The following is a 25,193-nucleotide window of genomic DNA, read 5'->3' as shown; positions in this document are numbered from 1 at the left end:
CCAAACTCAAAAAAACTATGAAAAAGGTACCAGGGGCATCTCATGGGGCCCCCTACTGACCCCAGGTCCTCGGGCAGTGCCTGAGTTTCCAAATGGTCAGTCCGTCCCTGATACAGCAGGTGCATCTGTTACCATAGGAAATAGTTTGTTTGGGCACTTTATGCCTTACTCACTAAAGTAATTTTATCTGAGGCCCAAATATGCTTCCAGGTTGCAAATACACTATAGAAAGATATTTCTCACATGACATGAAAGTTCCAGAGGTGAAATCTATCCAATGTAGACACAGACAGCAATAAAACAAAAACAAAATATCTTCCCTTTCCTATTGAAACATTTGTTTGGTGTTCTATGGTAAACCAGTCCTGGCGATAGGCGTAACTTAGTAGACAGTTTCCATGATTCTGTTACACTTGTATAATCCTTATAAATACTCATCGTACCTGTCGGCGAAGCAGTGAGCAGCTGACACCACCCAACAAGGCATTACAAGGGAGCCAGAGCAGAAATTTTGCCCAATGTATATAGCCGCAAGCCAGGGGTGAGCACCTGGAAGTGCTGAAAGACCACCCAGAATTCGGCCTCGCAGCATAACCCGCTTCTCATGTCTTTTCCCGCACTTTGGTTTGGCAAATGTGGTGGCCGCAAAGTCATCTTCCATAACAATTCTCCGACCCTTATCAGCTGCAAAAAAACAAAGAAAAACATTTCTGAGTGTTTACATTCAACACAGACTTCTTAGTATAGGGTGTGAAATTTGCACTGTAAGTATATAGAATATGACAGAATGCAACATTAGTGAAAGATTTATTTGAATATATAAACAAAATCGTTGATTCCTAAATTTTTGCCAATGTTCTATTAACCATAATCATGATATCTTAATTAAATTCTTAAATACACTCTAAAGATGATAAAGTCTGCTTATTAGTTTTTCTAAGATTTAGCTTTTATGATTTTTTTTATACATATGATTTCATTTAGGTTTTTATGATTTATCTACTATCTCATATTTTCTGATTTATTAAATAAATAAAAGTAGTAGGGCACAGTTATGTCTCATTGGTATTTGGTCCCAGCCAGACTATCCAAAATGTACAGGTGAAACTCAAAAAATTTGAATATCGTGCAAAAGTTCATTTATTTCAGTAATGCAACTTAAAAGGTGAAACTAATATATGAGATAGACTCATTACATGCAAAGCAAGATAGTTCAAGACGTGATTTGTCATAATTGTGATGATTATGGCTTACAGCTCATGAAAACCCCAAATCCACAATCTCAGAAAATTAGAATATTGTGAAAAGGTGCAATGTTCTAGGCTCAAAGTGTCCCACTCTAATCAGCTAATTACGCCATAACACCTGCAAAGGGTTCCTGAGCCTTTAAATGGTCTCTCAGTCTGGTTCAGTAGGAATCACAATCATGGGAAAGACTGCTGACCTGACAGTTGTGCAGAAAACCATCATTGACACCCTCCATAAGGAGGGAAAGCCTCAAAAGGTAATTGCAAAAGACGTTGGATGTTCCCAAAGTGATGTATCAAAGCACATTAATAGAAAGTTATGTGGAAGGGAAAAGTGTGGAAGAAAAAGGTGCACAAGCAGCAGGGATGACCGCAGCCTGGAGAGGATTGTCAGGAAAAGGCCATTCAAAAGTGTTGGGGACTTTCACAAGGAGTGGACTGAGGCTGGAGTCAGTGCATCAAGAGCCACCACACACAGATGGATCCTGGACATGGGCTTCAAATGTCGTATTCCTCTTGTCAAGCCGCTCCTGAACAACAAACAATGTCAGAAGTGTCTTACTTGGGCTAAAGAAAAACAGACCTGGTCTGTTGCTCAGTGGTCCAAAGTCCTCTTTTCTGATGAGAGCAACTTTTGCATCTCATTTGGAAACCAAGGACCCAGAGTATGGAGGAAGAATGGAGAGGCACACACTGCAAGATGCTTGAAGTCCAGTGTGAAGTTTCCACAGTCTGTGTTGATTTGGGGAGCCATGTCATCTGCTGGTGTTGGTCCACTGTGCTTCATTAAGTCCAGGGTCAACGCAGCCGTCTACCAGGAGATTTTGGAGCACTTCATGCTTCCTTCCGCACATGAGCTTTATGGGGATGCTGACTTCATTTTCCAGCAGGACCTGGCACCTGCCCACACTGCCAAAAGCACCAAAACCTGGTTCAATGACCGTGGGATTACGGTGCTTGATTGACCAGCAAACTCGCCTGACATGAACCCCATAGAGAATCTATGGGGCATTGCCAAGAGAAAGATGAGAGACATGAGACTGAACAATGCAGAAGAGCTGAAGGCTGCTATTGAAGCATCCTGGTCTTCCATAACACCTCAGCAGTGCCACAGGCTGATAGCTTCCATGCCACGCAGCACTGAGGCAGTAATGGCTGCAAAAGGGGCCCAAACCAAGTACTGAGTACATATGCATGCTTATACTTTTCAGAGGTCCAATATTGTTCTACGTACAATCCTTGTTTTATTGATTGCATGTAATATTCCAATTTTCTGGGATTGTGGATTTGGGGTTTTCATGAGCTGTAAGCCATAATCATCACAATTATGATAAATCACGGCTTGAACTATCTTGCTTTGCATGTAATGAGTCTATCGCATATACTAGTTTCACCTTTTAAGTTGCATTACTGAAATAAATGAACTTTTGCACGATAGTCTAATTTTTCGAGTTTCACCTGAATGTGGGAGTTTCCTCGGGTGTAAGCTGAAACATGCAGACAGCTTGTTTCAGGTTCTTTGTCTCCTCGGCCTGTCAGGGCTGGATTCGGGCAACAGAATCCATTGGGTGGAGTGAAGTTGAGTGGAAGTGCATTGTGTAAGTGAGGCATAACCGTTTGATGAGTGAAACTCACATTGGGAGTGGTGGATTGGAGTGTGATATTTACACCATTAGTTATATCTGCACTATTGAAATACAGCTTTTGATTTAGTGAACATTTTGGGATCTTAATATGAGCACCATGTTCTTGGGATTGTAATTTTGGACATTAAGTAATGGTCTCCAGAGCTTCCTGGAATCTGAGGACACTCAAAAAAACTGATTCAGTTTTATTGATTTATCTAATGAATGACTACAAATTGTGCGTCCATAGTGAAATGATATATACCTTGGTATCAATCTATTCACAATCAAGATTTCATGATTTGGCTATAGTTCTATACAGCTATTTATCCTCTATCATACAGTCATGGCCAAAAATATTGACACCCCTGCATTTCCGTCAGATAATGCACCACTTCGCCCAGAACACTTTTACAATTACGAATGTTTAGGCATTCTCATGTTTATTTCTTTTGTTTGTATTGGTAGGACACAAAAAAGTGGAGAAACAAAAAGCCAAATCTGACTTCCATTTCTGGGTGCTTTTTGATGTGTGCTTTGTCCTGCTGTAAGACCCATGACCTCTGAAGGAGACCCAACTTTCTGACACTGGGCCCTACATTGCACCCCAGAATTCTTTGGTAGTCTTCAGATTTCATAATGCCATGCAAATGGTCAAGACATCCAGTGTTTGAAGCAGCAAAGCAACCCCAAAACCCCAGTGAACCTCCACCATGTTTGATTGTAGGTACTGTATTCTTTTCTTTAACCACTTCAGGTCCGGACACTTTCACCCCCTTCCTGTCCAGGCCAATTTTCAGCTTTCAGCACTATCACAATTTAAATGACAATTGCGCGGTCATGCAACACTGTACCCATATTAATTTTTTAGCATTTTTTTGAGACAGATAAAGCTTTATTTTGGTGGTATTTATTCACCACTGGGTTTTTTGTTTTTTTTTGCTATTTCAATGAAAAAGTCCAAAAGTTTTGAAAAAAAGTGTTTTTCTTATAAAATTTTGCAAATAAATAGTATTTCATCATAAATCTTGGCCAAAATTTATTCCGTTATCTTTTTAGTAAAAAAAAATAACCCAAACATCACCCCCCAAACTGTACTACTTGTGGGGGGTGATGAAGATTTTTTTTTTTTTTTACACGGATTGCTTTTACACCCATGAAGGCTGTAAAAGCACTCATTTCTCCTTCTCTCTAGCTGCATTCTTGCAGTCATTGAGAACTACTGTGTGAGCTGTGATTGGTCACAGCTTGTCACATGGTACAAGGCTGTTGTGAATAGCCTTATACCATGTGACCTCTGTGATCATTCACAGATTTCACACGTAGTAAGCAATGATGTCACAAGTGACATCTTGCTTACTACTCTGCATGTGATCACGGATTGGCCAACGAGTGATAACATGATCAGGACCTTGCACAGAGGTCCCGTCCAACGATCGGTGTTCCACTGTGTCCGGAGAACACAGCGGGCACTGGATAGCAGTGCTGCGCGCTCCCATGGAGCGCGCACAGCTAGAAAATGCGGGTGCCGTTTATGAACGGCAACCCACCCCTGGAGTGCCACCATCCTGCCTTTTATAAACAGAAGGCGGACGGTAAGTGGTTAAAGGCCTCATTTCTTCTTCTGAAAACAGCAGAATGAAAAGCTCTAATTTTGTCTCGTCTGTCCACAGCACATTCTCCCAAAAGGATTTTGCCTTCCTCAGGTAAGCTTTGGCAAACTCCAGTCTGGATTTTTATGTTTCTGTGTCAGCAGTGGTGTCCTCCTTGGTCTTCTACCATAGCATTCCTTTTCATTCAGATGGTGGTGTATAATGCGAGATGACACAGTTGTGCCCTGTGCCTGAAGGTCAGCTTGAATTTGTCTGGAAGTTAATCGAGGTTCTTTATCCACCATTTGAACAATCCTTTGTTGCAATCTTTGATCAAGTTTTTCTCTTTCCTCCACGTCCAGGGAGATTAGCTACAGTGCCATGGGCTGTAAACTTCTTGACAATGTTGAGCACAGTGGACACAGGAACATTAAAATCTGGTAATTGATATAGGTGAGTTTCATGACAAACTACAGGAGTACCGCATACATGGAATGCAATTATTTCTTATAATTTTGAGAAGGTGCCAATAATTATGTCCAGTCCATTTTTGGGATTTTGAGTGGAATGTGTCAGATTTGGTTTTTTGTTTTTCCACTTTTTTGTGTCACACCAATACAAAAGAAATAAACATGAGAATGTCAAAACATTTGTAATTGCAACAATTTTCTGGGTGAAGTGGTACAGTATCTGACAAAAATGCAGGTGTGCCAGTATTTTTGGCCATGACTGTATATCGATTAATGTGTTGATTAATTGCGTTGCTCATGCAGTTTCATTTGTTGCATAAGTTACTGCATGTTGCACTTAAAGGGGGCTTAAGCCAAAAACCAAAAATGATTTACTACACTATGGTCGGCTGCGCTGCCCTCCTCTTCTTTTATGTCTTAACTGCCTTTGCAGTAGACAGTCTGCCTGTTTCAGGAATAGAAAGTTGTATTAAACACTCACTCTTTAAATGAATCTTGTTATTATATAAACATAGTAGCTCTGCCTGCATGTAGGCAGATTGCCTACTGTTAGATAGTTTGCTGCCCTGGCCGGGAGGGGAGGAGTAAATGTTTTTGCTGCTGTTCCCGGGTCTGTCTTTGTGGGCTTTTTGGGTCCACCCCCCACCGATCCTGTGGGATATAAAAGGAACAGGGGTCCTGATCAAGCAAGAGATAACACGAGATAGAGAGCGTGCATGAGAGAGAGAGAGCACGAGTGTGAGAGAGAGAGTGGGAAGCTGTTCCTGCTGCCACTGTAATGTCAAGAGACCTGTGGCCTGGTTTTCGGCCCATGCCTTCAACATGTGGGGGGACTGCTGGGACATGCAGTCCACCCTGATGACACTAGCTCCTGGAGTGCTGCCAATATAGACTTTCCAAGAAATTACTACACTTGTGCAGGTATGCTGGGGCAGCTAAAGTCGTAGTAAGGGTTTAGGTTAAGAAAAGACTGTTTGCCTGTTATGTTGAAGATTCCCAAGTAAAGCCTTAAAACTTTGCCATGCCTGGTGTGACGTTTTTCAAAGGGGTGTATGCAAATAATGGGCACACTACACAGTCTGCAGCTCTGGTCAGTAGAGCACATTGGGGTATGAAGACCGCTCTGTAAGAGTTAATGCAGTGTGGAGTACAAGCATGTGGCTACCAGGGTTAACTGAAGCCTAGCAACTAGTACAAAGAGCTTGTCATTAAGAATGGTACCTGTGACAGATGGGGTATCCTTTAGCAGTGAGGGGGTCACTTCTGGTGCTTTTTTCCTGAGAAATACGTTTTCTATAGCAACGGGAGCAGATCAGCACAGCAGAGGCCCTTGTCCTGCCCACCAGGTGCAGAAGAGTTAGTTAAGTGGACTCATGGAATCCACAGTAGGTGCACGGCGGGACCCCATTCTATTACTAGGAGTGTGGTAGCAAAGACATGTTGGACGGCTGGAGTAGGAAGAGGTTTAGCATGTCCCTCCTAACTGCAACCATTATGGTCAAGGTGGGCATTGACACGGGGGCAGAGAATTAACTGAAGTCCAATTTATCGTTCAGTGTATACGGTGTATGTCCAGCTCTAAGTTGGAGGTCTGCCTTAAGCTTGAGTTATCCTTGAAAGCGGCCTCCGCCTTATCACGGGGCATTTATGAGCACAGCACAGTAAAAGGTACCCCATGTGCAGGGCAAGTGACCCTGTCCATGGTGCGCAGCATAGCCCAGAAGAACCCACCCCAGGGTAGGACTCTTATGTTACCCACACTTGGAGCCCAACGAGGAGGGAAACATTGGCTTTGCCAATTGGGACAGCCTCCTCAGGCAATACTCATGGAGGCACAATAGGGGGTGGCACTGAGGCCAGAGTCTGTATGTTCAGCCCTGTGTATGTTCAACCCCAAGCACAGAACGTCATTGGTTGTTATTGTGCACATGGCCACTTGCATCATAACAACCAATGACGCTGTGCGGCCCAATGCCTGTACCATAGCACTGTTGCTATGCATCCCGGCCACTTGTGTCCCAGCAGCCAATGACAATGTGCAGTCAAACCACCAACCACCTAACACCCAATGATGTTATGCAAGATCCTAGCAACTAACGACCAGGGGGAGCCAAAAATGCCATCGGCCCCTCGCATGGCCCTGTTTGTATGTAAAATACCACAATAAAATTAAAATACACATAATATGAATTTTAGAGGAAATTGTTACCCTAGAGAAGAAACAACAATGTGTATACTTACAACATACACGGATAGGGCAGTGCTCCCAGGACAGATGGTTATCCTTCATCACATAACACCAAGGGGTTGCATCTCCATCAGGACTTCTACATTACAAATACATGAAGAAAACACTAATTAAAAGATTTACCACCACACCCACATGGAAGGGAAATATATTTCCAATATATTTTAGAAAACAAATTATATATGTGACATATATTTACAATATATTGGCCTGCGCTAATATATTTTAACATGTATTATAAAAAAATTCAATTTAAATCTATTTTCTAAAAGCATATATTTAAAAATATATATTTTTTAAATATATTCTTCAGATTTTTTTTGAACATATAAAAAAGTAATTTTAACACATTTTTTAAAAAAATTTGTAAATGCATTCCAAAAATGTAGATTAAATGTATTTTTAAAGACATGTATTTGAAAATATATTTTTAAAAATATTTTTCATATATTTTTTAATATACAAAAAATGCATTTCAACATACAGTATACAGTATATATTGAAATATATTTTTGAAATATATTGAATACAGGCAAAATTGTAGTATTTCAAATATATGTCAATATATTTGGGAAGAATATTTTTAAAATATCTTTAAAATATATTTTTCTTCCAAGTGGGTACATTTACAGTTAAAAATGCTCTGTCTTCAGTGAGCACACAATACTTCGATCCAGGCTTAGACATCAACAGGTGAACGCTTGGTGTGTGGCGATATGTAAACAGCTGTGGCTGTGGTCAGCCTACCACTAGTTTATATAGGCTAAGCGGCTGCTGTGTTTTGCTCTACCTTCCCCTTTCAGAGAGCTTTTGTACAGGGATTGCGAAAGGTTGATTCAGGTGCTTACACTGCTTGCATTTTAAATACAAATTAATTTAATGATGCATTAATGATTACAGAACTGCATTCTTTTAAGTTTTAAACATCTACATGTAGGTCAGCTTGTAGGCAGGGGCAGTTATCATATCTGCCACCAGGTGGCTCTGTTCAAGAATCAAGAAATTGGGTGTTATGCCCCTTTACCCCTGGTTCACACCTATACGGCCGTATGGGCTGCGTTTTGCACGGGCACGAGAGCCCATTCATTTGAATGGACTCCAGTGCTCGTGACACACAGGGAAAGAAGTCCCCTGCACTTATTTGGAAAACGCAGCCCGCACAGGAACCTCGGTTCCCAGTATGGTTGCGTTTTCCAGTGCGGGCGACGTGCCATTAGAACTAATGGCCCCCGCCCGCAGGTCCGCATTTCTCTGCTGTGGGTGGTGCGGCTGCATGGATTTTGGCACCACCCGCACAGATGTGAACCGGGGGTTAGCGAAAACCTTCCTCTTGTGATGTAATGGGTGGAGTCAGTACCCATATAAATGCCAGGATCGGAGGGGCCTAGTGAGTTGGTGCATGGAAGCCAAACCACCCAGAGCTATTTGGATGTACAGTTGTGTTCAAAATAATAGCAGTGTGTTGAATAAAGCTCAAAATCCTTCTAATAGCTTTTATTTCCATACACACAAATGCATTGGGAACACTACACATTCTATTCCAAATGAAAAATGAAGAAAATGATATCAAATTTGTGTTGTTCCTCTAAAAAAAAATTGAAGAAAAGTGAATATTAGACTGTTCAAAAATAGCAGTGTTTGTATTCTTCTTTAGAAACTCAAACATTCACTATATAAACTGAAAAATGTGTGAAGATTTTGCTTTCCTTTGAATCACTTAATTAATATTTAGTTGTATAAGCACTGTTTCTGAGAACTGTTGTACATCTGGGGGGGAGTTGTACTAGGAGGGGAGATTTGGGGGCAGGGGCAGACTGACAACTCATGGGGCCCCCGGGCAATAGGGGATCATGGTGCCCGTGTCCTTGCTCAAACTCAAAAAAGCCTATGAAAAAGGTACCAGGGGCATCTCATGGGGCCCCCTACTGATCCCGGGCCCTGATCCCGAGTTTTCAAATGGTCAGTTCGCCCCTGTTTGGGGGTGAATATGTGCTACGAGAGGGGATTGGGGGAGATTTGTGGTAGGAGGGGGGATGGGGGGGGGGGAATTGTGCTAGGAGAGGGGATTGGGACAGGTTGTGCTAGGAGGGGGGATTGGGACAGGTTGTGCTAGGAGAGGGGATTTGTGCTAAGAGGGAAGATTTGTGCTAGGAGGGAGGATTTGTGCTAGGAGGGGGGATTGGGACAGGTTGTGCTAGGAGAGGGGATTTGTGCTAAGAGGGAAGATTTGTGCTAGGAGGGAGGATTTGTGCTAGGAGGGGGGATTTGTGCTAGGAGGGGGGTTTTGGGTGGGAAGGAAGGATGTGTGCTGGGAAGGGTAATTTGGAGGGGGTTGTCCTAGGAGGAGGGATTTAGGAGGATTTATGTTGGAAGGGGGATTTGGGGGAGAGGATTTGTGCTAGGGTGGAAAATTTGAGAGGAAAGAGGATGTGTGTTAGCAGGAGTGAAGTAGAACATCAGGTGAAATTGTATTTTTTTTTGAGGGGGGGAGGGGAGGTGCAAGTAGCAGGTCTTGCCTAGGGTGCACCTAGCACCGGCCCTGGTTGTAGGCACTTCAAGGCAGCCAGTTCCAATACAAGCTAGAAGGGACTCTGGAAGGAACTGAAAAGGAGGGAACAATGCCTCTAAGTGCAGTATGATAAAAACATGTTTAATATATAAAATGAAGCAAATCACAATGGTGTTAGTAAAAGGCCTGATGAAGGAGCATACATGCTCTGAACATGTGTATACCTAGAAGTGGCGTCATCTCCCGGCTGCCAACGTCCTCAGCTTTCCAGAACAGAGTAGGAAGCTCTGGAAACCACCAATGCTGCCACCAGCTTGGACACAGAAACACCTAGCGGGACCACTCAGGAACTGCACAGTGGGACTTATATGTTTACTAGCGCTTTTAATATCTACCACCTTTGTGAGGTGCTTTCTTGTATACATTAAAAATGTTTTCATCATACTGCACTTAGAGGAGCTGTTCCCTCCTTTTTATCCTGGTATACTAACAAGGACACCTTGTTACTACTTGGTGATGGAAGCTGAATGCTGTGGACTCCGTATCCATGGAGCATTGTCCCAACACGGTGGGGCCTCCAAGGAGAGAGGAGATGCAAAAGGAAATATGCCTTATAAGTTATGTCCTGGCATTCCCCATCCAAATGACTGCTACAGACTGGTTGGAAGGAGGGGGGGGGCATAAAAAACAGATGGTTGAGCTGTATGGTGTTCCACGCCAAACTATTCTGCCAGTATGTCTATGTGAAGCTAGAGGTCATGGCCATCTTTGAGAAGGTACAGTAAAATATATTTCAAGTGTGGACATTCCTTTATTCTTTAATATTAAAGCTGGGATGATGTGAGTGGGCCAAAGGCCAGGAGTTTTCCACAATATGGCGAAGGCTTTCATCTACCAGTAGGTGGGTTGTTATCCTATCCAAGAAGAAGCGGGGCGGGAGCTTGAGCAGTTAGGCGCCAACAGTTGGCCAATCACAAGTATACATGCTTAAAGCTAAGTTAACACTAGAGGTTGGAAGGAGGTGGACATAAAAAACAGATGGTTGAGCTGTGTTTTTACTGCCCACTTCCTTTCTACTTAAGCTGCATTGGCAGACACACAGGGTTGCATACTTGCTGTGGCCACAATGCTATGTGGTGTGGTGTGGCAAGAACTGTATCCTCATTAAATGAATGAGGCAACACTGCAAGTGCATGCAATGCAGGTTGTGGAGCGGTAGTGTGGGTTTTTAGATCACCTTCACCCTCTGAAAAGTGATCCGCTGTGGATCACTCTTCAGATGGCACCGCTAATGTAAATCGGCCCTTAACGTTTTCAGATTTGTTCAATGCCTTGATGTCCATCCAGGCACTCACCTACTTCATCTGACTACACCAGTAGTTACATCCCTAGGAGCTTACAGCATCCTAATCTTTTGACTGGAATAAAACTCTAAACAGGATACTTGTCTACAGGGGCGGACTGACCATTCGAGCACTCGGGCACTGCCCTTAGGGCCCGGGGGCAGTAGGGGGCCCCATGAAATGCCCCTGGTACCTTTTTCATAGGCTTTTTTGAGTGTGGGCAAGGACACAGGGGCCCCATGATCCCCTATTGCCCAGGGGCCCCATGAGTTGTCAGTCCGCCCCTGCTTGTGTAGAATTCCTAACTCTGGCACAGCTGCAGCACTTCTGGGCTAACAGAACATTTCCGTTGACTTGTTCCCTAGATCTGCTTGTTGTTAGCAAAACACAAAAGAATTCCATTGTTTCGAAAAATTGGAAATAGATATTCTGTTTAGGAAATGGCTGAATTTGGGCTAAGCGGATTTTCTGCTGATTGATCCTTTTTCATGGAAACAATCACTAAATGATCAAACTGTCCATTGGTGCAGCTGATTTCTGAGAGCTGCCAATCTTTTATCGAAATGTCAGTTTTATCAAATAATCAAAACACACATATACTGTATATATATATATATATATATATATACACACACACGTATCATCAAGTGGCTAATTAAAACCTCAGCATCTGATGAACCTGCGTCATAAAACGTCTAAACTCACACCACTCTCCTACGCTGGGTCATAGGTCAGCGCTGTAGGGTTCAGTTGCGGTGCCCAAGTTTGCAATTTAAAACCTCTACCTGAATTAATGCCTGCATACAATTATAGGGCCCCTGTGGCCCATGCAGTTAATATACATGATGTGTATCCAGCACGCTCACATCTGACATCTGCATGGTGCGTTAATTGCCTAATGATGCCACCTTCTGGCCATGGCCAATACAGCTAGATTTTATTCTATTTTGCATATAGATCAGAAACAACCTAAGGCTAGCTTCACACTTATGCAGTTTGCATTTGATACGTTTCTGCAGTGCGTTTTTAATGTGTTTGCGATGCATTTTGCATTTTTTTTCTTGTTGCTAGGCAGATTTAAAACTCATCAAAAACACGGCAAAAATGCACTACATGATTTTCTGCAGCATTTCCATTGAAGTCTATAGAACCAAAAATGCAACTTTTTGCATTTAAAAAAGTGCCTGACCCTTTCCAAAAAACGCACCGGGTGAAAACGCTGAGCTGTGAACCTGTCCAATAGGAGATCATGTTAAATGGACTGTAGTGCGTTTCGGCAAAATGCTGCGGAAAATGCTTAGGTGTAAACCTAGGGTAAATATAAGTTTCTCTAAGGCCATGTTCACAGTTCACATATAGTGGGAATGCGTATCCCTGCTTTTTTTTTTTGCGCAATTCACATTTGTTTCCGTGTGACATGCATAGGACACCCCATTCACTTGGATGGGTTAGACTATGCGCATCTGTCACACCAACGAAGCTCAAAGACCAAATTTTGGCACTTTTTTTCATTCCCGTTTTACTATGATTTTCACATGACAATCATAGCAGAATCGCCCTGTGTTTCAGGTGCCAGTGAGAATGAAGGCCACCCAAACACGCGTCACACACTTTGCTGCGATTTTACCTCGATTTGGAAATGCGTGCAGAATTGGTCCGATTATGCCAATGATTACAAATCGCTCAAATGTGAATGGGGTCTAAAACATACTGTACATCATGAGCAGGTTTCCAAAGTTGTGTAAATACAGATTATATGGGAATAATAGTTGCTAAGCCTTTTGGCCCCATTCACTCCTGAGCATTTTGTCACGCTTACGCACAACCAGGGGCGGACTGACCATTTGGAAACTTGGGCACTGCCCGAGGGCCCGGGGTCAGTAGGGGGCCCCATGAGATGCCCCTGGTACTTTTTCATAGGCTTTTTTGAGTTTGGGCAAGGACACAGGGGCCCATGAAGGACACATGGGGCCCCTATTGCCCGGGGGCCCCATGAGTTGTCAGTCCGCCCCTGCTCATGATCCCCTATTGCCTGGGGGACCCATGAGTTGTCAGTCCGCCCCTGCGCACAACAACGCTCAGAAAGTATAAATCCATCTATTCAAATTGCTCCTGCTTACATTAGTCGTTGTCGCTTTTAGTATGTCATTCATCATGGGAAGAGATACAGGAGCTTTTTGAGCAGATTTGCACATATTTAGCCCAATAGAGTTCAATGGGTGTGTTTGAAACTGCGTGACACAAGAGTTTGTGCATTTTTCAAGCATTTCTCTGCCACAACAACACACAAAGAACGCAAGCAGATATAAGGAAGATGACGACAGCTGATGTCATAAATTATTCTATTAAGTTTTTATTGGGCAGGGGGAAAAAAATGTTTGAAGCTTACAAAACACATTTGCAGCACATGAAAAAACGCTTCAAAAACACGTGTGCGCTTAGAAATATGCACAAAACAATGGTAGTTCCGCTGTTATTTAGAATGTCTTTCGATTGTTTTGCTCACTGGAAATTAGAGAACCTCTACTTGTTTTTTGGGTATAGGCCCCGTGGATGGCTATTCGCAGGGTTGTGTATATATTTATAATGAACTGCTCCATGTTACCTGGTTCATTTTAGGTGAATGTGTTCATTTTCACCTAGCCGATTGAATAGCTCCTTCCGTAGAGTCTTACAGGGGGTTGCAAATGCATTTTTTACTGTAATTTGTAGCACTTTTCTGCTTTACTACGTTGTTTGGATGTGCATATCGTGCTGATATATTTTATAAGGACTCTTCACAACACACAGTTTATTTGCTTAACTGTTTTAGAAAGTAGCTAGGCTTTGGGCCACAGTACAGTAACTAGGTTTTGGGCCACAGTACAGTAGCTAGGTTTTGGGCTACAGTACAATAGCTAGGCTTTGGGCCACAGTATAGTAGCTAGGCTTTGGGCCACAGCACAGTAGCTAGGTTTTGGGCCAGAATACAGTAGCTAGGTTTTGGGCCACAGTACAGTAGCTAGGCTTTGAGCTACAGTACAGTAGCTAGGCTTTGAGCCACAGAACAGTAGCTAGGATTTGAGCCACAGAACAGTAGCTAGGCTTTGGGCCACAGTACAGTAGCTAAGCTTTGGGCCACAGTACAGTAGCTAGGCTTTGGGCCAGAATACAGTAGCTAGGCTTTGGGCCACAGTACAGTAGCTAGGCTTTGGGCCACAGTACAGTAGCTAGGGTTTGGGCCACAGTACAGTAGCTAGGCTTTGGGCCACAGTACAGTAGCTAGGGTTTGGGCCACAGTACAGTAGCTAGGCTTTGGGCCACAGTACAGTAGCTAGGCTTTGGGCCACGGCACAGTAGCTAGGCTTTGGGCCACGGTACAGTAGCTAGGTTTTGGGCCACAGCACAGTAGCTAGGCTTTGGGCCACAACACAGTAGCTAGGCTTTGGGCCACAGTACAGTAGCTAGGCTTTGGGCCACAGTACAGTGGCTAAGCAGTTGGCACTTCTGCCTGGCAGCACCAGGGTTGTCGGTTCAAATACCAACCATGGCAGAGGCGTCCCTAGGATTGGTGTCACCCGGTGCGGTAACACTTGGTGACACCCCCTCCGACGATCCCCGCAGAATGGATCGGACTCCGATCCATTATGCTCAATCCGCAGATCCGATCCATCCTGCGGGGATGGTCGGCTTTCTTTACAACTTAGCTTTTCTTGGAGCGGGTCTGGTGTCAGCCCGTATAGGTTGCATGCTGACGATTCCCGCAGGATACAACCTATATGGGGTGACACTGAACCCACTCCAAGAAAAGGTAAGTTGTAAAGAAAGCTGACGATCCCCGCAGGATGGATCGGGTCCATCCTGCAGGGATCGTTGGCTTGCTTTACAACTTACCTTTTTGTGGAGTGGATCCGGTGTCACCCTGTGCAGTCGGTGTCACCCAGTGCAGGATGCACTCCCCACACCTGCGTTTGGACGCCACTGCACCATGACACTACCTGCCTGGAGTTTGCATGTTTTCCCTGTGCCTGCGTGGGTTTCCTCCGGGTACTCCAGTTTCCTCTCACACTGCAAAGACATGCTGATAGGTTAATTGGCTCCTGTCTAAATTAGCCCTAGTATGTGTATGAATGTGAATTTGGGACCTTAGATTGTAAGCTCCTTGAAGGCAGGGACTGACATGACTGCAGAATATAAATGTAAAGCCCTGCGTAATTTGATGGTGCCATATAAGTACCTGAAACAAATAAATCTTTTGTTTGGAAGCCTTTGAACAAGTTTGCTACTTGCAAGTAGCATTCTGGGGAGATTTGTTTGCTTTTTATTCTGATAGCATATTGTGGAATTTTTTATTTTTTTATTTTTTTTTAGTAAAAACAATTTGATTAAAAAAAAAAAAGCTGGCTAATCATTTGAAATCCATTATGCTCAGGTGTGAATGTAGCCTTTCGGACATCAACCAACAGGTAATGAATGCGCTCACCTGCAGTATGGATGGGATCCTAAACCTTTGCGGATATAATCATCCAGCATTGCGATGTGGATCTCATGATGAAGCAAGTCCGAATCCCATCGAAGGCAGCTGAAGCCCGAAAGGCTTTTCTTTGCAATACCTCGATATTCAGTGGCGTTGTCATAATCATAGCAATTTTTCTTGACATCTAAAAGGTAAAAACGGGTAAAAGGCACAAATCTTTGTCCTTTAATGTAGTCCTACAACTGCATGAAACAGAGTTATATATTAACTAAAAAGGGGAATACGTGTTGGTTCGCCACTGATTATTAAAACCCAAATGAACTATTTTCCGATGAAGTTACCTACTCGGGTAAAATGAAGTTATTCCTCAACCATACAGTATATCTATTTTTGAATTATTGTACCAGAGGGTGCACTTAAACAGTGTCCTGTCTTCTTTGCAAAAGCTGCCATCTGCCGAAAAGCTACCAGAGATAGCCATAAAATCAGTTTTTGTTGGTCTGTTGAACATCCATTTCAGAACCAACAGCATGGAGAGGCTAAGTATCAGTTAAAGAGAAACTGGGGGAGAGAACTACTGTCAAAAAAACTATTTATGCAGCTTGCCTAATGAAACACTACAAATATTGACTCTTTGCCTAAACTTAATGTAATTGTCAATAAAAGCCTTTGACACTTATGAAATGCTTGTAATTATACTTCAGTTTACCATAGTAACATCTGACAAAAACCATCTAAAAACACTGAAGCAGCAGACTTTGTGAAAATTAATATTTGTGACATTCTCATAACTTTGCGCCAGGACATGCTCATAGTTCCACCCAATGCCCCACTTACCCCCTTTCCAGAAATTGACCAGATCTGTGTTGGATTGGTTTTTACGACTTACCAATATTGCAGTATTTCCCAACAAATCTTCCTCTGCATCCACACACGGGTCTCCCGCTTGTGATCATCAGACGACAAGCTGCTCCATTCTGGCATGGGTTTATTAGACAGCCTGGGAAGGCAGGTAGGTCACTGTTAGTTAAGAACCTATCATAGAACCCTGGTTTTTGATTAAGGTTCCCTTCACACCAATGCCTTTTTTTAGTGCTTTTTGCAGAAACACACTGCAGTCCATTTAACATGGTTTCCTATGGAATATGTTCACATCTATGCTTTTTTGAGCTGCTGCATTTTTGGAAAGGGCCAGGGACTATTAAAAAGCATCATTTTTGCTACAATAGAGTTCAATGGAGAAGCTGCTTAAATGCATGGTAGTGCATTTTTGCTGAATTTTGCACTTTTATTCTGCTCAACAACGAAAAAAAAATTCTACTTTAACAAAAAAAAGAAGAGCTGAACAAAAATGCAAAATGCAGAAAACTGCAAAACAAACTGCGAAAAGCACTCCAAAACGGACAAAAAGCAAACTGCATAGGTGTGATTGCAGCAAACAACAATTTAATCAACATTTACAAATCCATATATGGTCCCTATAGTGAAATTGGTGTACAGTTAGTCACTTTAATGTAATTACAGAGGACAAGGAGGCACTCTTTACATTTCTTTTCCTCCAGATGTAAAGAGTGCCCTTTTCACAGTAGGAGATGTGAAATAGACTTCTCCCAAGAACTGTTCTGACTTAAAAATCAGTAGATTGTTTTAAAAAAGAGTTGGATGCATTCCTAAATGTGCAGAATATAACTGGATGCTAACAGATATTAGCACCAGGGGTGGCTGATCCAGGGAATATCTTATTGTGCTCCTGGGGGAGCAGGAAATTTTTTTCCCTGCTGGAGCAAACTGGGTTGTGCTTTACTGGGTTTTTTGCCTTCCTCCAGATCAACTATGAGTATAGGCAGAAGCTTCCCTAGGGTTGGTGTCACCCGGTGCAGTAACATGTGGTGTCACCCCTCCAGGGAGGAAGGAGCGGTGCCGGTGTATCAGTAAAATGAATATCCTGTGAAGATATGTATGCCCTGAAGCAACTGCGAATGTGTCGGTTTTAACCATAGTGATCTGCATGATCAGCTTCAGCGGTTTGCAGCCTGTAAGGGGGTTAACTGTGGCAGCTCTCTGCTAAAGTTGGAGATCGGCTTCTTTGGCCTGAAACTGACACATGCACAGTTGCTTGAGGGAACATATCACGGGATACTCCTTTTACCGCTACACCGGGGGCAGCTGTCACTGTGCCAGGAATCTGGGATCACCCCAATAACTGGCCAGAACCTTCACAGAGCCCAGACGCTCTGCTGGCATCCTGCTCCTGCACCCCCTGAGATGGTGTCACCCCTGCGGCCCACACCCCCTGCACCCCCCTACTGACGCCACTGGGTATAGGATTGTGTATATGGAGGTTTCCTTTTAGATTTTTTTCTGTTGCTTGAACTAGATGGATTTTTGTCTTTTTTTTCAAACTGACTATCTAAATGGTAAATTGAGAATAAAACAAGCTACAGTGCCCTTTTGGGCACTATATAGTGTTTCTATGTAATAAAGAAAGCTAAGCAGAACCAACATTTTGTATAATACAAAGTACTCATAATTCCATACAATTTATTCATTAATGATATATGTATGGTAACAAATTATAAATATTCATGCTGAACAATTAAATTTTAACATACTATCATATATTTATAATGCTGACGTTTCATAGGAAAGTCAACACTGAACAGTGGGAATCAAGCAGTGGTATAATTTGAAGGGATGGTAATTAGAAAAAGCTGGGGCAAGATAAAAAGCTTCAAGTGAACATGTGCATTATCCCTGCAGGGCAAAGTGACAGGTACATTTAAAGTGTATGCATAGGTGACGTTTTTCTTTTCAAGTTGTGGATAAAGAGGGAAGAGTTAAAACCCATTAAAGTTTATTTTTTGACTTGAGTTGCAGGACAAGGAAATCTCTACAAAATGAGCAGAAGACTTCCCCCCACCTCTTGTTCCAGTGACAATGGTCTCAAAGAGAAAAAGAGAGCGTGAATCTATCTAAGGGAGGGAAAGACAACAATAAAATCTTGACAGTTTCTAATCCTTCCCTAACCTATCCAAATCTAAAATTAAAAAAAAAAAGTTTTGGCTGTACAGTACATGCACTTTAAATGAACAATTTTCCACCCTGCATATATGCTCTTCCTTCCTCTTTACTAAAGCAGGGGAGTGATCCAAAGGTGAGTGTAAGCTGCGGGGCAGAGAATGGGCCAGTTAGGTAAACATGTTACATCACACCGCATGAGCAAAGCATAGTCACTTTAACATTTGAATTGCAGCTGTCCTTTAAAAGTTACAGTTACAAGACCCATGGGGAATTCATAAATTGTGTCATGGACACCCTTTGGAATTCTGTTGGGGTGCGGCACCAAAAGTGTCAGTGCTTGCGTCCAATTCATGTACCTGTCACAGTCGGGTAGATGAATCTGTCCATGTCTGCACAGAGGAAGGTCTGGATGTGTACTCTCCAGCGCTCCAGGAAATTAAATACCAAAGGGAGGCCAAGGGGACCAGGACAGAAGTGGCCTAAAGATAATGCTTCAGGAGGGTAGCCCTCCTCAGACGGGGGAAATCAATCGCTGGAAAAAAAGCAGACAGGTGGAGCAAACCTCTAGTACATTATCTAAGATTTATTCAAAGGTTTAAAAGACAAAAACATACTCACAGACATAGCATGTATAAAAATCTTTTGTATAATGGAGATGGCCGCAAAAACGGAAGTAGCTCTGAGGAAAGGGACTCGTCCCCGAAACGCATCAGCCTCCTGACTACACTGACAGTTGGAACACCTTGCCTGTTGTTGGGGCCATCTCCATTATACAAAAGCTTATTATACATGCTATGTCTGAGTATGTTTTTGTCTTTTACACCTTTGAATAGATCTTGGATAATGCACTAGGTGTTTGCACCACCTGTCTGCTCTTTTTACAGAGGAAGGACTGTCCACACTGGACACTCCTTCCTTAGTGCACTCCCTCCCACCCTCCTATCCTGGCCCATGCACCCTTCACATGGAGACTCACATGGCTGAGGAGTTTTGTACTGGGGTGGATGGAACCTGTTGATGAACTGATAGACTAGTTCCCCATCAGATCCACTTTTGATTGACAAAGCACAGCAGTGGGCTGATCCATAGCCGCTATTCAGTCCAATAATGCCATGAGCTGTCAATCAAAAAAAAAAGCGGATCTGAGGGGGGAAGTAGTCTATCACTTCCTCAACAGGATCCACTCACCCAAGTAGAGATAGACTACTTCCCCATCAGGTCCACTTTACTTTTGAATGGCAGAGCATGGATGTGGTCAGATCTATAGCCGCTCTCCAGTCCAATAGTGCCATGAGCTGTCAATCAAAAGTAAAGCTGACCCACCCAGTGACCTGTCATTTCCTGAACGTGGGCATTGCCCATATTTAGCTAATGACATCACCTGTATCCTCATTTCCATGTAGCGTTCGACCAGAGAGTCTCCCAGCCAATAGTTAAACGGGGCTGGAGATAGAGCTGTGTGTGGAAAGCCATCGCAGACATGAAAGCTTCCCAGCACAGGTACAGCCCACTCTGGCAACTTCTGTACACCAGCTCAAAGTTGGTCCTAAATAACACCAGTTTCCTAATGTTAGAACTGGTGGTAATTCTTTAACAATGTGTCGCTTAAAGTGGTGGTACTGAGAACTACCTTGCATGTGCCGGTAATGTTATGGACAATGGAGCAAATGCTTGCCTGAATTAGGTGCAGGTAGTTTTTAAGGGAACTAATCGCCAGAAAAGTGCTGTTAGGGCTGTTTTGAATTCCCCTGCTTAGTGTTTTAACACATGACAGCCACCATGATGATGCAACAATTAACCAGGGCGAAGGATTCTAGAATAAATGGCAGGCCGTGTTTAGAAGGCCATGGACATTATAGCAATTCCTACCTCTGCTAGGCGACAACAGTTTATACCATGCTGTACACGTGACCTGTTCAATTGCTCAGTAACACAAATTGCTAATCAGTCAATCATATGGCAGCAGCTAAAATGCATTTAGGCATTTAGACGTGGTGAAGATGACTTGCTGAAGTTCAGACTGAGTATTAGGGGATTTAAGTGACTATGAACATGGCATGGTTGTTGGCTCCAGACGGACTGGTCTACGCATTTCAAAAACTGCTGTTCTACTGAAATTTTCATGCACAACCATCTCTAGGGTTTACAGAGAATGGTCAGAAAAAGTGGCAGTTGTATGGACGAAAATGCCTTGTTGATGTGAGAGGTCAGAGAAGAATGGGCAGACTGGTTTGAGATGATAGAAAGGCAACAGTAACTCAAATAATCACTCGTTACAACCAAGATATACAGAATAGCATCTCTGAATGTACAACACGTCAAACCTTGAAGCATATGGGCTCATATTGACCAAATCTCTGAGGAATGTTTCCAACACCTTGTTAAATCTATGCCATGAAGAATTAAGACTGAAGTCTAAGTTCTGAAGGCAAAAGAAGGTCCAACCCAGTACTAGCAAGGTGTACCTAATAAAGTGGCCGGTAAGTGTAGATTGCCAGAAGAAACATTGCCAACTCAATGGAGCTTGGGGAGCTGTAGAGAAAGTTTCCAATTAAATAAAAATATTTATTGTCATTATTTTTATGATGGTACATTTACTGCTGCACTTTGCAGACTATTGTTAGAGATTAGTATTACCTGTGTATCTCTCCCCAGTGTGACAATCTATCTGGCTGTTCTGACAGGTACATCGCTCCACTCTTCCATGGTGAATTCTGGCCCAGCTGTCTCCTGTATCATAATACTGGTAGTGCGCTTCATCAAAGCACTTGGCTAAACAGGGGAGAAGAGAACCAGTCACAGAAAATGTAATTACCCGACCATTTTAGAGCAGATTTCTAAAAGGTTACAGACTAACTGATAAAATGTATACTTTTCTGTGTAGTCAGTGCCTGATTCTGTCACACTCTGTCTCAGACATCCGACACATCTGAAGTCTGCCTCTCTCTTTAGTGTCATAAATGGAAAGTATAGCATATGTTCAGTGAATGCATATATTGAGCTATCATTTTTTTTATTTGATTTTCATGTATACATACTTGCTTTTCCATATTTGCTATTAGTGTATTAAATATAGAAATTTGGACATTAGCCACTAGAGGGAGCACTTACTGCCCACTTTCAGACAGATGGGGGTTTATTTACTAAAGCTGTAGAGTCCAAAATCAGACTCCCTTCTGCATAGAAACCAATCAGCTTCTAACCTCAGCTTGTTCAATGAAGCTTTGGCAATGAAACCTGGAAGCTGATTGGTTTCTATGCAGCAGGGAGTCTGATTTTGGACTCTCCAGCTTTAGTAAATAAACCCCATGAAGTCAATGGCTCCCTATGGTGTATAGGACATAAGCAACATGTACAGTAGTAGTGATTGTGCATAATAGCAATGCTGAAATTGTATTTGATTATTCATTATTATATGTGGCTACATGCATTTTATATGGTTAACACCATTTTTTTTCTTACCAGCCTAACCATAACACTACCCATTAAAAAAAAATCTAAAACAGTAGTAAAAAAATACTGATTCCCTCTTTAGTGACGATCCCGCTACAAGCTGAAAAACTCCCAACGTCATCACATCCCCTGAGTGGCATCATCACGCAGCCTAGGCTCACTGTGCTTCATTAGTCAGCAAGTGTCATTAGGTGACTGCTATATTGTCTAGGAGCTTTTTTTTTTCCCAAACAGGTGTGGGGTGGGGGGGATTTCATGAGGGGGTTTTCAAACCTGGAGTTGGACTTTAAAGTACCCATAAGCAAAATATTGGCAAATTTTTTGTTTTCAGGAGACTTATGTTTTTAAACCTAAATCTATACTGGTTGCAATGGATTTCGTCTAAGGTGTATCTGTTTCATTCAATTGCATACTACTGTTAGCAATAAGTAGTTACTGTTCGCAATTAAAGAGAATTAGTAGTAATACATATATTTTTTTGGATATATATATATTGTGTGTGTATGTATTAAAAAAAAAAATATATATATATATATATATATATACACTGTATATTGTTTTAGTTATTTTAGACTTAGTCAAGTCTGAAAATTATATATTTTTTTTTACCAGCCAGTACATGGAGCACAGTGGCTTAGTGGTTAGCATGTTTGCCATGCAGTAAATGGGTCATGGGTTCGATTCCCAACCATGGCGACTCGTGCATGGAGTTTGCATGTTCTCCCTGTGCTTGCGTGGGTTTCCTCCGGGTACCCCGGTTTCTTCTCACACTCCAAAGACATGCTGGTAGGTTAATTGGCTCCTGTCTAAATTCTCCTAGTTTCATCCCTGGCCATGCAGGATCTCCGGCATAGTAGGGGTTGGGGAAAGACCTGGCAACCTACCCTGTAAAATAATTGCTAAGAGAATTCATGGAAAAAAAGTTGCTTATGAGTAATGGTCCATGCAATCGCCAAGGGTTGGATACAACTGAATGGATAGCTACATGAAGCTTTAGGACTTCATATCTGTAGCTTGTAGAATCTATTTAAGGGGCCTGTAAAATAGCTTTGTTTACAGGCCCCATAGCTGAAGCTGCAATTTACACACATGAAAGAGTCACACCAGTGATTTATCACAGTGACTCATCCCCCCTCAAATTTCTGAGTCCAAAATTTGAATAACATAAAGGAACACAGAAAATCATGCAGTGTCAGCTGTAATGCCTTCATCATTTAAAGCTAAAAATCAGGCAAACAGGTAAATGGACAGTTAAAATCCAGTTATGATAGTTATTTGCCAACAGGTTTGTAGTTCTGTTTAGCCATTGTCCATGTCAGATAGCACAACCATGTCTTACAAACTACACTGTAGATAAGTAATCAAGCCTGGTTACAGACCCACCCCTACCTATGACTGGGCAATGAAGCAGCAGATTTAGTCGTGTTTTAAAGTAGAACCTTTACACATAATGGGTAAATTATAAAAATGATGATAACATTATAAAGTTGATAAAATGAACGTGGAACTTGCATTTCGTATTATTAGTTATGCTACCAAACTCAGTGTGTGCTGTAAATTGCTTCCAGCATTGCTCCTGTTTCTTCTTGCTGGAGGCTACCATTTCGCTGAAGCCCAGAGCTCCGGAGCAGAATTAAATCTTTAGGCGGTCAGCAGATTGGCCTTTAGTGGTAGTGGCTCTGATTTTCCGCACAGTGCAAAATATAGAGAGCATCTTATGTGCAGAACAGGGTGAGACTGGATTATAAACAGTATAGGCACTTATTTTTAATGTTTTACATATAGTAGCTTTACTTGCTAATGGTGGGCCAGTCTGAAATGATCTAGCATGACTTCATTTTCTGACTAAAGTTCCACTTAAAGCACAGTTCTGCTGCCACCATACATCACACACAATAAGCAACTAACCAATTTCACAGTCATGTCCGGAGAACCCCTCTGGGCACACACAGAAGAAAGTGTTCAGGAGTTGCATGTTGGTACAGGTGCCACCGTTTTGGCAAGGATTCTTGGCGCAATGATCCTCAAAAACTGTAAAATTTGAAAGTAAAGAAAATTGTAAAGTATACTTAAAACATTTGTTTTCACCTTTGTTATAGGTTTATTATTCAGATTGACAGAAAAAATCAAACCAGAAAACCAATGTTAATATTCAGGCCAAAGGTGATTTTTTTTTTTTTTTTTTCTAACAGATGGAGCCTGGTGGGTTGAGTCTGCCTCTTTTGTCTTAGACCTTCTGTCTTCTCCAACAGTGAGATCTCCCTGGCATAATTTTCAACCCTTGATGGTTTTTGTCCACCTGGGATTTGAATGTTCCCATTCACCTTTGCGTGTTCCAGCACCACCTATGCATTCTCTATACCAGTCTGTCTCAACCTTTTTACCCCAGAGGAACTCAAAATAATTTTCGGGTCTCAGGGAAACCCTGGCAAAATTAATTCTTCAGGGCACCTTTTGAAACAATGCCCTTTTGATAGTCAGTGAAAGAAATGTAACCCTTAAAATGGTAGTAAGAATGCCACCCTTACAATCAGCTAACTCTGCTGAAGGGTGCTGCTCGCCCAGAAGTATGCAGATACTTTCACATGGGAGGCCATTTTCCCACAGCTCAAGGAACCCTTAGGAACTTCTGGAGGACCCTGGATGCTAATGGCTGCCCTATAGAATAACATTTTAAATCCAGCAGGGAGAGAGCAGGAGCCCCTGATAATGAGCACAGCAGGTTTGCAGTCACCGACATTTCATGAATATGAGTCTCTACGAGATGGAAGAAATAGTCAGGTGGTTGTGTCTTCCAGCACTGAAATTTAAGGTTTTTAGTGGACTGATCCTTTAAAAGGCAAAGAAAAATGTTTCTGCAGCATGAGATATTCCCTTTGGGAATGCCCTGCAGGGGAATCCTGGAAGGTTTTGTGTTTACACAGTAATACAGAAACATTCATGAAATACATTATTAATGGCAGACTAAAGGTTTTTTGCAACCCTAAATCCTTTGTGAAATGAACCATGGGCCAATTCCCATGGAGGATGTGTCTAAAATCCAGCTCTACTCATTATTAATGGTGCCCAATTTAGACACAAAGACATGGAGACAGAATGTTTGTTTTTGTGAAAAACATATAGAAAAAAAAAGTATTGCTGTAGCTATGGTACAGCATAGTATATTACCTAGATTAGGAGGTGGCTCTGTAAATCTTTTTTTTTTATTTTTTTTTTAATTGATGGCTGT

The 25,193-nt window shown here is 42.3% G+C and overlaps 1 protein-coding gene across 1 annotated transcript in view; it reads right to left on the bottom strand.

Annotated features, from left to right (window-relative positions):
* Positions 1–25,193, bottom strand: part of HGFAC (HGF activator) — a 141,276-nt gene that overhangs the window by 52,037 nt on the left and 64,046 nt on the right. The window contains exons 5-10 of the mRNA XM_089691562.1: positions 23,873–23,995; positions 21,149–21,283; positions 16,380–16,490; positions 15,497–15,674; positions 7,176–7,261; positions 444–684 (exon numbers count right to left, since the gene is read on the bottom strand). Of these exons, the coding sequence (XP_089547688.1) occupies positions 444–684; positions 7,176–7,261; positions 15,497–15,674; positions 16,380–16,490; positions 21,149–21,283; positions 23,873–23,995 (874 nt within the window). The remainder of the gene's footprint in view (positions 1–443; positions 685–7,175; positions 7,262–15,496; positions 15,675–16,379; positions 16,491–21,148; positions 21,284–23,872; positions 23,996–25,193) is intronic.

The sequence above is a fragment of the Staurois parvus genome, unplaced genomic scaffold (genome assembly GCF_062004578.1).
Source record: "Staurois parvus isolate SC_StPar_1 unplaced genomic scaffold, SC_StPar_1.0 ptg000564l, whole genome shotgun sequence".
Lineage (NCBI taxonomy): Eukaryota > Metazoa > Chordata > Amphibia > Anura > Ranidae > Staurois > Staurois parvus.
This window is presented reverse-complemented; position numbering and strand designations above follow the sequence as displayed.